The sequence below is a fragment of the Brassica rapa genome, chromosome A02 (genome assembly GCF_000309985.2).
Source record: "Brassica rapa cultivar Chiifu-401-42 chromosome A02, CAAS_Brap_v3.01, whole genome shotgun sequence".
Taxonomy (NCBI): domain Eukaryota; kingdom Viridiplantae; phylum Streptophyta; class Magnoliopsida; order Brassicales; family Brassicaceae; genus Brassica; species Brassica rapa.
In genome coordinates this window covers 15,956,477-15,972,615 of record NC_024796.2, presented here as the reverse complement: position 1 = coordinate 15,972,615, position 16,139 = coordinate 15,956,477, and the positions used below count along the sequence as shown (strand labels likewise).

The 16,139-nt window shown below is 33.0% G+C and overlaps 1 protein-coding gene across 1 annotated transcript; it reads right to left on the bottom strand.

The window, feature by feature from the left end:
* Positions 1–5,120: 5,120 nt before the first annotated feature.
* LOC103853322 (methylthioalkylmalate synthase 1, chloroplastic) lies at positions 5,121–15,798 on the bottom strand. Its single transcript, XM_009130249.3, has 10 exons — positions 11,698–15,798; positions 8,526–8,785; positions 8,047–8,260; positions 7,858–7,938; positions 7,672–7,764; positions 7,459–7,545; positions 7,271–7,371; positions 7,143–7,176; positions 6,885–6,962; positions 5,121–6,762 (listed from the first exon to the last, which is right to left on the bottom strand). Exons 1-10 carry the CDS (start codon positions 12,139–12,141, stop codon positions 6,643–6,645), a joined length of 1,512 nt encoding a protein of 503 aa, XP_009128497.1. The 5' UTR covers positions 12,142–15,798; the 3' UTR covers positions 5,121–6,642.
* Between the last annotated feature and the right edge of the window lie 341 nt (positions 15,799–16,139).

Sequence of the window (16,139 nt, the reverse complement as noted above, 5' to 3'; positions counted from 1 at the left end):
TATCATACCTTATTGTTGTTGATGATAGTTTGTTCTTCTGTCAGGCGGATCCCTGTGAATGTGATGAAGCCATGAAAGCTCTTGAGACATATGGGATAGCCTCTAGCCAGTGTATTAACTTTGAAAAATCATTTTCTCTTTGGTAAGAAGATATCCGAACATGTGAAGGAAGAAGTTAAAGCCTCAACTGGAATTGCAAATGAAGGAGGGATGAGATCTTATCTTGGAATCCCAGAGGACATCAGTACCTCAAAAGAGAAGTTATTTGCATTCCTAAAAGAACGATTACAAAATCGAGTTCATGGTTGGACAGGTCGGTGGTTATCGAGGAGAGGAAAGGAAGTGCTGATAAATTCTATACTACTAGCTCTACCTACATACGTAATGTCAACTCTTCTACTACCGCTTGAGACTTGTGAGAATCTAACTAGTGTCATTACACAGTTTTGGTGGAGTTTGAATCCACCTAAAATAGGTATTCATTGGACAAAAAAGAAAAAGCTTTGCAGGTTGAGGGAAGAGGGATGAATAAGATTCAAGATGATCCATGAATTCAATCTTGCCCTACTAGGCAAGCAGTTGTGGGGACTAATGCAGTTCCCTGATTCCTTATTAGCAAGAGTCTTGAGGGGAAAATACTTCAGATGTAGTTTGCCTTTGCGACTAAACAAGACTAACAATTCCTCATATGGATGGACGAGCATAATGGCAGAAAATCCATTAGTTACATTAGGAATTAGACAAAAAGTACATTCTCGACATGATATTAGAATTTGGGAAGTCCTTTGGATTCCAACGATACCAGCAAGACCAGCTATGTCTATTGCACCCGTGGTTCATTCAGTGATGCCAATAAGTAAGCTATTAATAGGGAGCCCTAAAAGATGGAACTCCGAGCTCTTAGAAAATTACGTCAATCTGGAGGATATCCCTTTGATCCAGTCTTTGGCCATAAATCAAGGACATCAGCAAGATGAATATTGCTAGAGCTATACAAAGAATGGTATGTACACTGTTAAATCTGGATACTAAGTAGCAACAAACCTGCTTAACAGGGAAATCATGGAGACACAGCTAGATACTAGTATCAAAAAGCTCCAAACCTTTGGTTGGAAGATAAAAGCTTAACCGAAAATCAGACATTCTATTTGGCAAACGATCTCGGGACAATAAGTAATGACAAGCAACCTAAGTCATCGTCATATGCGATGCAACAATCATTGTCCTAGATGTGGAGTAGATAAAGAAAATATAAACTAAGCCATCTTTGAAGGCATGCCAGCTTTACAAACATTGGCTTTAGCAGGTACCCCAACCCCACCATTCTTATTTCCCAGTGCCAGCCAATTCACAAATATAAACTATTTATTATATCGAAAAATGATATTGAAGATTCTGAATTGGATAGAGATTCACACCCTTGGATTATTTGGCACATTTGGAAAGCGAAAAATGATAATTTATTCAGAAGGATAGACAGTGACCAATTGAAAACTGTCTGACACGCTGAATCAGAGTGCCATGCTTGGTTTGAATCTAATCAGAAACAAGAAGTACCAGCGGAAATGCAACATCATGAACATGTATGAATCTCTGAAAGATGTATGATAGATGGATCATAGTCTCCTGACGCACAGTGGTTATGGATGGACACAGATAAATTCAAGAGGAGGAGGAATTCAGTTAATGGGAGGAAGGAACCAACGAAGAAGAATCTCACCACTTCACTCGGAGCTTAAGGCTCTTTCACGGGCAATGGAGTACATGCTACAGTTATCGACGTGCCAGGTTTTTGGCACCGATTGTAAGAACCTAGTTTCAATGATTCAAGATTCAGGAGCATGGCCGAAACTTTCAACTGAACGAACTGAAAGAGCTGATGAAACTGAAAAGTAGATTCACAAAGTTCTCCATTGCTCTATTACTCGTACTGAAAATATATCGTCTGATTCATAAGATAGCAAAATCTTTTCTTACGAACATATACTACATGTGTTGTTCTGTTCCGATCTAATTTTCCAGATCATTTCAATTTTGAGTTATATAATAACCATTCGAGGAAAACAGATTGGTAAGGTTAACTTAATAAAACTGCAAATATACAGGTACGAACTGCTAAAATGATTTTTGTTTTTTTGTCGAACTTATTGGTTTCGAATCTCTATTTCTTTACCATACCTTTTAAACCCCAAAATAGCATTTAAAATGGAGTAAATTAAATATTTTATTACACTTCAAATAATGATTGACTTTTGGGTTTTCTTAGTAAAAAATTTATATTTATCCTAGTCGATTACAGTTAAATAAATCTATTGAGGATAGTTAATGTAAAACAAAACTTAAATCTTAGTCAAATTTTACATTTAAATAGTTTAAGGAATATGACATAATCTTTTTCGTCTCAATAAAATGATTTTACGTTTTACGAATATCCACTTTAGAAAAAAAGAATATACAATTTTCTAAAATATTTAGGAAAAACCGACAAAAATAACAAAGTGTTGTATAATATAAAAGTGGGAGTATATTATTTCTTTGTGTTTGGTGGCAAAGAGAGAGAGAGAGAGAGAGAGAGAGAGAGAGAGAGAGAGAGAGAGAGAGAGAGAGAGAGAGAGAGAGAGAGAGAGAGAGAGAGATTGAACGTGAGAGGAAGAGAGTTGAGTATTTTATTATATATATATGTATATTACGAGAGAGATAGTGGATGCAGTGACAGAGGAAGTAGTGAAGTGTAAAAGATGATTATTATTCAGTTCATATGATCCTATTTATAGAGACTTCAAGTCGGTAAAACTAACCGACTTTAGTAAAAGACAAAATTAAAGATAGACCTTATCTTTCTAAATAGATAAGTATTATCCAACATATCTGACCTTATCTTTCTAATTAGATAAGTATTATCCAACACTCCCCTTTACTTATCTATTTTCTATTACTTAGTGTCTCGTTAAAAATCTAATCATAGAAAAATTTCATTGGGACAAAAATCATGACAAGAGAAAAAGAATACACTGCCGTAATCTCTCCCAGAGAATAATGGACACAAAGTTTTCTTCACAGGTCACGCAAATGCCCCTTTCCGATACCGTATACGTGTTTTTGAAATGTTGTAGTCGGAAGAGCTTTTGTAAATAAGTCAGCTGAATTGTCGCATGACCGTACATACTCGATGTCCACTTTTTTATTTTTCTCGAGTTCCCGTATGTACGAGAAAAATCTTGGAGGGATGTGCTTTGTTCTGTCACTCTTAATGTAGCCTTCTTTGAGTTGAGCGACACAAGCCGAATTGTCTTCAAATATTTTCGTCGGATCTGTCCCGTTGACTATTCCGCTTGATTCTTGTATGTGGTGACTCATTGATCGAAGCCACACACATTCTCGACATGCTTTGTGAAGCGCAATAGTTTCTGCATGATTCGAAGAAGTCGCAACCAGAGTTTGTTTCTGGGACCACCAAGAGATCGCGGTTCCACCAATTGTAAAAACATAGCCGGTTTGCGATCGAGCCTTATGAGGATCTGATAAGTATCATGCATTTGCAAAACCAACCATACCAAACTCGGGTTTTCTACAATACATTAACCTTAAATCAACTGTACCTTGGAGGTAATGTAATACATGCTTTATTCCGTCCCAGTGCCTGCGAGTAGGAGCAGAACTATATCTTGTCAGAAGGTTAGTAGCAAAGGCAATATCAGGTCTGGTACAGTTTGCAAGATACAAAAGCCCACCGATTGCACTCATATAAGGTACTTCAGGACCTAATATATTTTCGCTATCTTCGCAGGGCCTAAAAGGATCTCTCTCAACATCGAGAGTTCGACCAACCATTGGAGTACTCAAAGAAGTCGCTTTATCCATATAAAAGCATTTCAATAATCTTTTCGTATAATTTGATTGATGCACAAATATTCCTTCTCGGAGATGCTCTATCTGGAGCCCAAGACAAAACTTTGTCTTGCCGAGATCTTTCATTTCGAACTCCTCTTTCATATGAGTTCGAGCTTCATTAACCTTCTTTTGAGTTCCAATTATGTTCAGGTCATCTACATATACAGCAATGATCACAAAGCCGGATGACGATTTCTTTATAAAAACGCATGGACATATCGCATTATTCACATATCCTTTACTCAAAAGATATTCACTTAAGCGATTGTACCACATGCGTCCGGATTGCTTTAATCCGTATAGTGATCGCTGTAACTTGACCGAACAAATCTCCCTGGATTTTTCTTTGAATGCTTCAGGCATTTTCAATCTCTCAAAGAGCTTCATATATATATCGTTATCCAACGATCCATACAAATATGCAGTCACAACGTCTATGAGATGCGTCTCAATATTTTTAGACGTCATTAGGCTCATCAAAAATCTAAATGTAATTGCATCCATTACCGGAGAATAAGTTTCCTCATAATCAATTCCCGGTCTCTGAGAAAAACCTTGGGCAACTAATGGAGCTTTATATAGTGTTACTTTATTTTTCTCATTTATTTTTCTCATGAATACCCACTTATACCCAACATGATTTATATTCTCAGGCGTTATGACTATAGGTCCAAAGACATTTCTTTTATTCAGGGAGAGTAATTCAATTTGAATGGCCTTCTTCCACTCCTCCCAATCATGTTTTCTTTTTTACATTCCAAAATGGACCTTGGATCGGGATCATCATCTTCGTGATCGATCTCTTTGGACACAGAAAAGGAGAACATTCCATCAACATCTTTTATCTTATTTCTGATTAATAACTTTTCATCTCTGGCGTAGTTGATGGAAATCTCATACTTTTATGTTCCCTTCTCGTCATCTGGATCATCTTTATCTATGCTTTCTTTCAGACATTTTTCAGTAGCAGGTTCTTCTGGAACCTTACTATTTTGCTCATTCAATTTCTTTTTCTTTCGGGGATTTTTATCTTTAGAACCCGCTGGCCTCCCCCTCTTTAACTGAACCCTAGGTTCATTCATTTTATTTCTATCAGTTTGTTCTTTAGGAACATCAACTCTGGATGGAAACATAACTCAGTCCGTCGATGTTCATTAACTCAGCCAAGGAAACATAACTCAGCCATTTCTTAACTACAACTCAGCCGAATTTTTTAGAAATCAAACCGTCGATGTATAAGTTAGCCGTAACTTGTGTCTGTAAGTCAGCCGTTATCCCATAAATCAGCCACATTTCTGTAAATCAGCCGTACTGGAGGACTGACTTATGTTCTTAAGTCAGCTATTTCCTCTAAATCCAGCCGCGTTTATTAATCCAGCCGACACGTAGCAATAAATTAGCTGTAACGACGTATGTAGTGATTTACGGCTGGCTTAATGAAAACACGGAACCGAATTCCTACGTGGCGCCGGATTTTTGCTTACGTGGCAGCGAAAAGTAATGGCATTCTTGTAAATACGTTTTTTTTATAACGTAAAAAAAAGGGCACGCTTGATATTTAAAAAATGCCAGTAATAAAAAAAAAGATTTCTATGGTTCTAGTCAATTGTCCTAAAATATATTATGTTTGAGTAAACTTCCCATTATTATTTAGGATTTAATATTTACGGGTTGTGGTTGAATTTATATACTTTTATTAATATTTTATAAATTATTCTTATACACTTATAAATGACTTAAAGAGATTACTTTAGTCTTTTTATCACATATTTAAAGTATCTATGAAAATGGTTAACTTTTAAAAGTAACTTTGAAAAGTAGTATCAAATTTGTGATAAAATTGAAATTCACCCTTTAAGAATCTGCCTATAAAGTTTGAAACATGTTGATTTATTTCAGCGAGTGACTGGAAACATGAACGAAAATTCATGTGGCAGTTGAAAAAACATTACCAAAATATCTTCCTAAATAAATAAAAATTGAAAGTACTATAAGAGAAAAAAGCTAATTTAGATGTTACATATTCGTTTTTACTTTAATACAATTTTTTTAATATTATATCAATTAATAAAAAATAATTTGCAAAGTTGATAAAAATCATGCTTACAATGGAACATTTAAATATTAAATTAGATATTTTAACTTAATGTTTTAAGTAATTTGCAAATAAATATGATTAGCAAAACTTTATTGAATTTAAAAATATATATATTTAATAATTTAATTTATAATTAATGAAATATATAAAGAGTTTAAAAATATGGTCAATCATAGAATCTATAAAATATTCTATGTTTTAAGTATTAGATTAATTAATTAATTGTTTGGTAAGTGTTGCAAATGTTAGAATTATTTGGCATATAAAGCAAATTTTGTTTCATATAAAATTAAGTGAAAAGATATAGCATATCCTAGCCTGTTGTATTTAAAAGATATATGTATTATATACAAAATATACTAGATGGTATTACTTATAAAAAAATACAATAGAAAATAGTCTATTTTATATAAAATTATCAAATGAAAAATGACTTACATAACTTACAAAATAACTAAAAACATCATTAATCATAAATTAAATACATAAAAATTGATATAACGCCCGCACGGTTGCGCAGATTAAACTATAGTACAGATTATTTATTATTCATTACAACAAGTCAACAACACATATGCATGCATATAAATCAAATACCATTTGATGATATCTATATCATCTTATTACACAAAACACACACCGCGTTTACATATTTATACGACAGATGATATCTGAGAGATTGGTTCGTCCAGAACCGTTCCTTCCGATATCTTTGATGAGATTTCATCACCGTACAGCACCATTAATGCATTAAGATCAGCGTCTGTGATTCTCTGAAAGAAGAAATTAACAAACTGAAATCAACATTTAATTAAAAAAATTAGGTCGCATGGTATCCCTATCAATGTATCAAATATATGTGTACATTAGAAGATATAACATAGAAAATCAAAACCTTTTTCTGCTTAGTTAACTCCCTGAATCTTGAGAAAATGTCCCTCAACTTTTCATCACTGGTGATTTCATATCCTAACTGAGAATACATAATTAACACATAAGTATATATACATAATAATAGTAAATTTTTCATAAACTTAACATTAATCTCTTAATTGATATATATATATATATATATATATATATATATATATATATATATATATATATATATATAACTAACGATTAAAAACTACAAAATCACAATTAGGGTTACCTTTCTTAGCCGAACTTTCACAGCATGACGTCCACTGCATTGTTGTTACGTAGTAATATCACATTAGAAAAAAGGAAAAAGAAGAGAATTATTACATACTGTATATAATTAGTAATAACAATAGTCACCTAAGCTTTCCAAGCACAATGCCGGAACTTTCAGATCTTTCGACCCCAATGTCTTCTGGTGAGAAGATTTCATACGTACTTCCATATTTCAACATTCCATCCTGCGGAATGTTTTAACAATATTCTCAAGCAAATCAAATCATATATATTTATTAGTCACTTATAAATAATCAAAAGCAGGAATTAACCTGGTGAATGCCACTCTCGTGAAGAAAACAGTTGTTGCCAACTATGGGCTTATGTGGTTGAACATGCAAGCCAGTATACTCTTGAACCTGCTCATCAACATCACTTTATATACATCACTAAATTATTATAATTTAACGACAAAACAAAATTATTACTATATAATATTTAGTTTCTATCCATAATATTGTGTATATTATATATAAAAAAGTTACCATCCTACTAGCAGCCATAATATGGCTTGTGTCTATTGTTGTGTAAACACCGTCCATCACATATGCTCCACGACATTTCAAAGCCATTACAATCTTACATGCCAAAGAAATATTATTCATGATGATGATGATCATTATCTATGGTATTATGGTAATGATGATGATAATTGTTAATGATTATGATACCTCTTCAAGCGACGCATTCCCACTTCTTTCACCTATTCCGTTGACCGTTACTTCGACTTGTCTTGCCCCCGCACGCACACCCTAAAAGAATTAATATGCTTATATACTTCTGTCACCTTGAGAACATTTATCGTGTCGTCCGGCGATTGTCTAATTATTAAACTAACATAAAAAGAGTTAATTACGAACGGCGATGGTGTTAGCGGTAGCAAGACCAAGGTCGTTGTGACAATGAAGGCTGACGACAACATCATCAATTCCTGGAGTGTTTGCTTTGAGATAAGTAACCATCTCTCCGAATTCTTGCGGGATGTTTATCCCTACCGTGTCCGCGAGGGTCACCGTCTTTACGCCCTCTTTTATCGCTTCTCCCATAATCTTACAAAGAAAATCCTTCTCCGATCTGAATCACACACTAGTATATATTTTAAAACAATAATATATATATGACATGATCGAGTCTAAATGCAAAAACCCTAAGTGAACAGCTAAAAACTTTTTTTTTAAGTCTGCGTGTGGTTGTTTTTGCATGTAAATTATATAAATAATCATGTAAAATATAAATGCAAATTTAAAAATATAAGATTTACTAGCAAAGATTTCGTACCGTTATTAAAACCAAACAAATAAATGAGATATCTGACAAAAAAAGGTTTTTAGATATGGACCTGCCGCCATCTTCGCAACCAAATTGGATGTCAGTAAAGCCTAATTTTTTAGCGAACCTAATACTACTTTTGGCCATCTCGATCACTTCTTCTTTAGTCTTTTTCAATTTATATTTCATGTGAATCTCACTAGTACATATGAATATGTATATCCTCGGCTTCTTCGCGTACTTCAACGCCTCCCAAGCGGCCTCGATGTCTTTATGTTTGCATCGTGAGATGACGCATATTACCGGGACGTATCTTGTTTCCTCGTCCACCTAAGCAAACAAAGATATAATTGTTTACTATGTATACAGAGTGACTCAACGTAGCAGTAGGCCATGTGCCATAAATTAAAAAAATGACCACCCCCGCCAAGGCCTGAGACTTTTATCCGAGATCCGAATTCGATCCGAAGATCCGAAAATCCGGATATCTGGAAGGGCCGAATCCAGATCCGGATAGTAAAAGGTTGGATCCATCAAAGCCGGATCCGGATCCGGATATCTTGATTTTTTAGTCAGGATATCCGGATCCGTAAGTTTTATTAATAACTATTTTAGAAATATTAATATTTATATATAAAAACTAACTTTATTTAATATATTTTTATTTTTATAATAGTATATGTAAATTTTATGTAAATTTTGTAATATTATACATAGAAATAATTAAAAACATTAGATATTTTATTATTTTTAATATTTTTATATATTAATATTATTATTTTATTTATTTTAAGGATCCAAATTCGGATCTGGATATTCGCCGGATATTACAATTTTTTTAAGGATATCTGACACCCGGATATCCGAAAACCCCGGATCCGGATAAGGATAGTAAAATTATGGATTCGCCTGATAAGGATCCGGATCCGGATACCTTAAAATTGCGTGGATACCCGATCCGTCCCAGGCCTACCCCCGCAAACACTAAAATATTCTTCTACTATTAAATTTAACTGATAAAAGGTTGAACACAAGAAAATCAAATGAAAATATAAATGGTAAATCTTTGAATTTACATGGTTTATTACAAGAAATGTTTTCATTAAAAATATCTTTGCATTTACATGGTTAAATGATGACTAGAGCTTTCATTAAAAAAAATATTTTATATTTATTTACAATTATACCATTTTAATGTAATGCACTATTACACATAACATTATTCTATCATTAGATTTTTTTTTTTTATATACGCCTATAGCAGACTTATAATTTTTATTTCTTATGTTTAAATAATTAATTAGTATAATTTTATTTAAAATATTATCGATAAATATAATTTTATTTAGTTAAAAAAATAAAAATAAAAAATCTGTAGTATTTAAATAATGAAATAGGTAAAATATCATTTTCAGGAATCGTTTATTAATTTTAATAACTAATTATTATTATTATTATTTACAAAATAGGTAAAATTCGGTAGTATTTAAATTATGTAGGTAAAATTCAATAATTTTAGATAGACCGACCATGGATAGAAAAAGTAGAAATAGGTGCTTCAACCTTTATAGAATGAGTATTTTGAGGGCAATTGTTTCTTAAGATTCAGTTGTCTAATTAGTTTCCATTTGGATGAAACATTTTACCTTCTGATATTTTGAAAGAGTTAGATGGTTGGAACTCTTTTAAATTCATTTTCATTATAACTTTTAAAATATACTAATTAATTATAGGTTCATAATTTTTATAGTTTCCGGTCCACAGATCCGGTCAAGCTGCATGTACATGTGAGTTTATCACCTGCTCAGCAGTTCTGCATCCATAAAAGGCATAACAGTTTTCAAATAAAAAAATGGGATGATAATAAAATGAAATAAAATAAATAAATCATTAGTATATAAAAAAGTGGGTAGAGTAAAAGACTCATCGAAAGAGAGAGAAAGTAGATCTCCGGCGACGGCCGGCGCGTGAGCGTGCGTGCCATCGCCGGAGACCGTCATCCTTCAGTAAAAAGTTCCCGATTGTGTTTCACCTTCGTTTCTAACGGCTTCCGTCTTGCCTGAGCTCTGGTCAATCACCCTAGGTGGTGGTTCTGTCACTGGTGTGAAGACGCGGAGGTCTAAAGGAGCGGAGAGGTAAAGATGTTTGTGTTTTTTTGTCCCGGGAGGTGGAGGCTTAGTTAGCTCCGCCGCCGCTGGTTTTAGTCGCTGGGAGGCGGAAGGTACTATAACTTCGTCGTCGTCAGCTCAAGTCCCCGGGAGGTTAAGACTCCGTCAGTCTTACGTCGCCGGCTTCAGCGTCTCGAGGGTGGTTGTCTGTTCGAGTATGGGCTCTGGTCATGGAGCGGAAGAGGTTTCTTCGGGTTATGATTTTTAGGGTTTGTAGCGTCGCCGTCGGATGAGCTCTCCACAGGGGGAGGATGCTCTCCGACAGGGTCTCAGTGTGGTGAAGAAGAGATGTGGTTGTGGTGGAGGCTCGAAGTGATTCAGAGCTCCGCCGAATCGAGGGTTTTCAGCGGTTGGGTACGGCGGCTTGGGAAAGCGGAGACGGTCGGGTTGAGGCGGAGCGACGCGTGGCGCACTGACGGTCAAGATCTCCACACGTGGCGCGCTTCTGCCTCCTCGACGCACGCGTTTCCCAGAGTCGGTCGGTGCTGGGTTCGAGTAGGTGGACTTGGGCCTGTTAAGCCAATTTGGGCTTAGGGTTTTGTCTGGTTTGTTTGGTTGGCCGATTTGTAATGTGGGCCTCTGTATGTGGGCTTCGGTCATTGGGCTTGGCCCGTAATCTTTTATAAAATCAAAATTTGATGGAAAAAAAAAGTATATAAAAAAGTGATGAATTTTTCCAAGGACTTGTTTCTTCCATGAATTCTCTATATGTGGAATTTTTTTTTAATTTTTGTTCAGTTATATTCAGGGGCGAATTTAGAGGAATTTTTTCATGGGTGCATAAATGATAACAAGGAGAAATTATAAGGATTTAAGTTTATCTTATATTAAAAAATGGTTAGAACTTTGGTACTAAATAGTAACTATCAAAATTTGAGTGGGTGCATGTCTAAGATACTGGATTCGCCACTGGTAATCTATTTTAGAATAATGCATTCCAAATAAACTTATCACACAAAAGTTCATTCCAGGTGTAGCCTTAAACCCTAAAATTTCGCGTTGGACACCATCAGAACCGACACGACATAAAATGGTTACCAAGCACACTATAGAAATAAAGAGATATTAAGTAACCTCGTTCCCAACGGTCTTGGCGATTGTTTTAACGGCTTCTAACTCTTCCTCAGACGATGCAGGAAAACCAACATCCATGACGTCTACTCGGAGTTTAGCGAGTTTCCGAGCAATCTCTAGCTTCTGCGCTGGAGTAAGGGCTCCACCTGGAGATTGTTCGCCATCACGCAGCGTCGTGTCGAGTACTCTCACATAATTTTTGTCGGGGAGCTTGTTGGGTATGTACTTTGGCCACCGTTCCACGTCGGGTTTGAGGTCAATACCACTAGTTGCCGCCTTTTCAGACACAGAGGAGCAACATGAGATGAACGAGGTTGGTGTTCTATGCGGAAAAGTTAGGCGGAGAGAGGGAAGGGAAGATCGAATAGGTAACACTGGCCGGACAACTACCGTGGAAGCGGTGGTGGGGATTTTAATGGAGTATGTCAGAAGTGACAAAGCCATTACAATGGAGTAGTAGAGAAAGATAGTTTTTAACGGATTTGAAGAGATGATAGTGAGGAAGATTGTTTTGTGATGAGATGGAAAACATATTCAACGTTATATATTTATATAGGTGGAAATTCTATTCATCCAAGTTGTACATTATATGATTCAAAACAATTGATTCCGTGGAGTACTTGATGGCCTAATTTTACTTCTTTTTTTTAAATCAGCCTAATTTAACTTGTCATTGTTTTAGTTTTAAATACGGGCTGCAACTAGTTTCGCTAACCCTTTTCAAAAAAAAAAAAAACTAGTTTCGCTATCTTTGGTTTATACATCTCTACTCCCCTTGGCGTTTTAGGTCTAATAAATGACAATTAGATACAAAATATAACATCTTAGTGGACTTCTATCTACATTTTTAAAACACGAAATTATTTTTGTTTGTTAATGAAATTTAACTTTTGTACATAATTATGCATTTTTAATATTTGAAACTTCATTTAGGTTTAAATATGTTTACATAATTGATTTGTTAATTTTAAGTAGACAAATTTTTTAGAATTTGATGAGAATTCTAATGAATGCTACATGTATATTTTTGAATTTATATATCTAAAAATTAGATGAAAATAAATTATCTGAAGTTTTAGTTGCTATTTTTGTTACAAATGTAAATTATTTGCTTTTATTTTAAATTTGTGATTAGAAACCTAAGATTATTTAGAATGTCAAATATATTAAGTGTTTTAGCTTGTTTGAATAATAGTATGCAATAAAAAACTGCTAATATATTTAAGTTATATGGATTTCAACCTTACTATGATTCAATAACATAAATTATAAATAAACTATAATTTTTATCTTTAATAAATAGTTATTAAAAAATTTATCTGTTTTGCATGAGTTTAAATTCACTTTTATCTGTTTTGCAACCCGTGCTGCTAAGATAGTTATTATAAAATAGTTTAAATTTCAACCTTACTATGATTCAATAACATAAATTTATCTTCTTTTTTTTGGTGTAAATGATAAGAAACTGCTAAGATAGTTATTATAAATTTCATCTGTTTTGCAACTCGTACTGCTAAGATAAATGTAGTTATATGATAACTAAAAGGCCTATTTAGCTAGAAAACCATGAATCAAAAGATAGTGAGGAAGTCATGCAAAAAATTAGTTAATTAGGTACTTGGATAGAGGCACCAAACCGAAGTTACCCCTTAGTCCCCTAGTGATGTCCCGTGTCCGTGTAGAGAAGATAGGCATGTATTGCCTGAGTTATGCTATATTAGGCTTAGGCATATAATAAGGTAAGACATATGTATCAGTCGAAAGCAACATTTTATTTTTACCAATATTCTCACCTGTAGGTCAGATTCAAAATCTCAAAGAGGCGCACACATATGGAAGTAGTTTTACTGTAGATAAAATTGCGATCATATTTATACGTTTGACTTTTTCTTAGGTTTACTTACCACTGCCATAATAATCATACAAAATTGCCAAGTCATATTATTTTAAGAAATAAAAAATGAACAATAAAAAAAAAATAGTAATTGCCAAAAATACTAAACTTTTATGTTGTTAACGCTGTCACAAAAATCCGAAAACCTAAATCTTAAATTCTAAATACAAAACCTTAAATCTTCGGATAAATCTTAAACCATTGGGTAAATCCTAAACCCTTGGATAAACTCTAAACCATTGGGTAAACCCTAAACCCAAGGCTGATGGCGTTTAGGTTTAATGTTTACTATTTAGGGTGTAAAGTTATGCTGATGAAGTTAACAACGTTAAAAAAAATGTTTTTTCTTGGTAATTACTACAATTTTCTTTTATTTTTTTTACCTTTTTATTTCAAAAACATAAAATGTCTGGGCAAAATTTTATTGGTTATTATGGTAGTGGTAAACGTAAAGATTCACTATAGCGGTGAAACCTAAGAAAAACTCTATACATATTGATTCTGGAGTTGGGTGTTTTAGTATATTTTTGGTATTATCTATATTATATTAAGTTTTGGGTTCTATTTTTCAGGTGTAATTTCGGATAAAATTTTAGATTTTCATAAATATAATTTGAATAATCAGATAACATTTTGGTATTTTTTGTGACTTCGGGTCCGATTTTAGATAAAATTTCGGGTATTTGAAAAATTTACAGGTGTTTTTTGTTTTCACGTATTTTTTCGGGTTGAGCGTATGTTTTGGATTTTCCAATCTTTTTTGGATTCTAAATACCGAACCGATCCGAAAGAATTAGGAACCAGGAAATAGCGGGTATTAACAGTTTCTAGACAACTAAACCCGACAAGATCCAAACGAACCCGAACCGATAAATTTTAATGAGTTTTTCTTATGAGCTTGTACGTTTACCACTAAAACGATAACCAATAAAAATTTGTTAAGTCATAATTCATATTATGTTTATGAAAATAAAAAATAATCAGAAAATTAATTGTCGAAAAAACACATTTTGATATTGTTAATGCCGCCGCAAAACTCTAAACCCTAAATGTCATCAGCAAAATCCTAAATCCTAAATCATAGGGGGTAAACCACGAACCCAAAACCTTTAGGGTGAACCATAAACCTTAATATTAATCATATTGGCCTAATTAGCTTGATCTCTTTGACGCCTCCATTATAAAAGCTCTTGAGACTAGAGCTTCTATAAAATCATGTCCTTTCAATTCAGATTAACCTGAATGGCTTTATGAATAAACAACATAAGGAAAGAAATTTTATTTAGAGGAGAAAGAAAAAGCAGGAAAATAAATAATTTTAAGAGGATATATGATGTCATATATCTATCTATAGGTTCTCCAAATGTCGGAATTATACTAGAGATAGAGATAAAGGTAGGGATTATGATTTACTTTCACTTTTAATGAAGGGTAAAAGACATTTATAACCATAAGGTTAACTAATTTAGACTTAGGTTTTAGATTTCAGGAATGAGATTGTTTTTTTGGAATGTGAAATTTAGGATTCTAATAAATATATAAATAAGTACTTAAAAATATAAAATATTTTTAAAATAGTTTCAAAATAAAATTTTGAAAAAAATTCAAAAACAAAATTATAAAAAAGTTGGAATTTAAAAAGTATAATTCAAAAAAATAATTTTTTATTTATTTTTTTGTACTTTTATTTATTTATTTAAATTATTATTTATTGTATGTATAGAGAACATGAGTATACGAATCTTTTGCCACTTAATGAAGAAGTTATTTTTTAAAATGTCTCATTAGTGGTCGTAAACATGAATAATGGTCTCAAGAAAATGGTAATCATGAAAATTCCCGAGCAACGTAAAGAAATAATTATTTATTACTGGGGATATTAGAATATTTGAATTATTAGATATTCATGAAAGATATGAAAGTCAAATAATTTTTTTTGATAATTTATCTATTCTATTAAAACTGAAGTACAAAATAATACTTGTCTATTTTTAAGTGGTTTCTTACAGATTTTCATTCATTTTTTTTAACTAATTCTAGCTACTTCATCTATTGTCTTTTCTAATTAATTCAACATCATTCATTACAAAGTACAAAACATATATAACCTATTTTTAAGTGTTTTATTACAACCTTTTCACTCTTCCCATCTACTTCATTAATTATATTTACTATAATAATTTGACATCATTTATTTTTTATGTGTTAACCTAATAATTTCACAGGTCTGAATAATATTGCTTTATTTTTGACAAAAACTCAAACCAATTAATAAATTTATTTATTTATTTACAAAATCAGTTAGACATGGACATCTAAGTACCCATTCAAGTACAAATCGGTTTTTTGGATATTGTGTTTTTGTGTTTTTAAATTAAATTTTTTTCGGATATTATAATTTTTTGGACAGGGTTCGAGTTGGATCCTTCCGGGTCTGAGTAGGTTCGTAGAAATCTAAAAATATCCAAATAACCTATGTGTTTAGAAAGTAAAAGTAAAAAGTCACGTGAGCGCGCATGTCAAGTTCTAGTATTATTTAAATAGATAT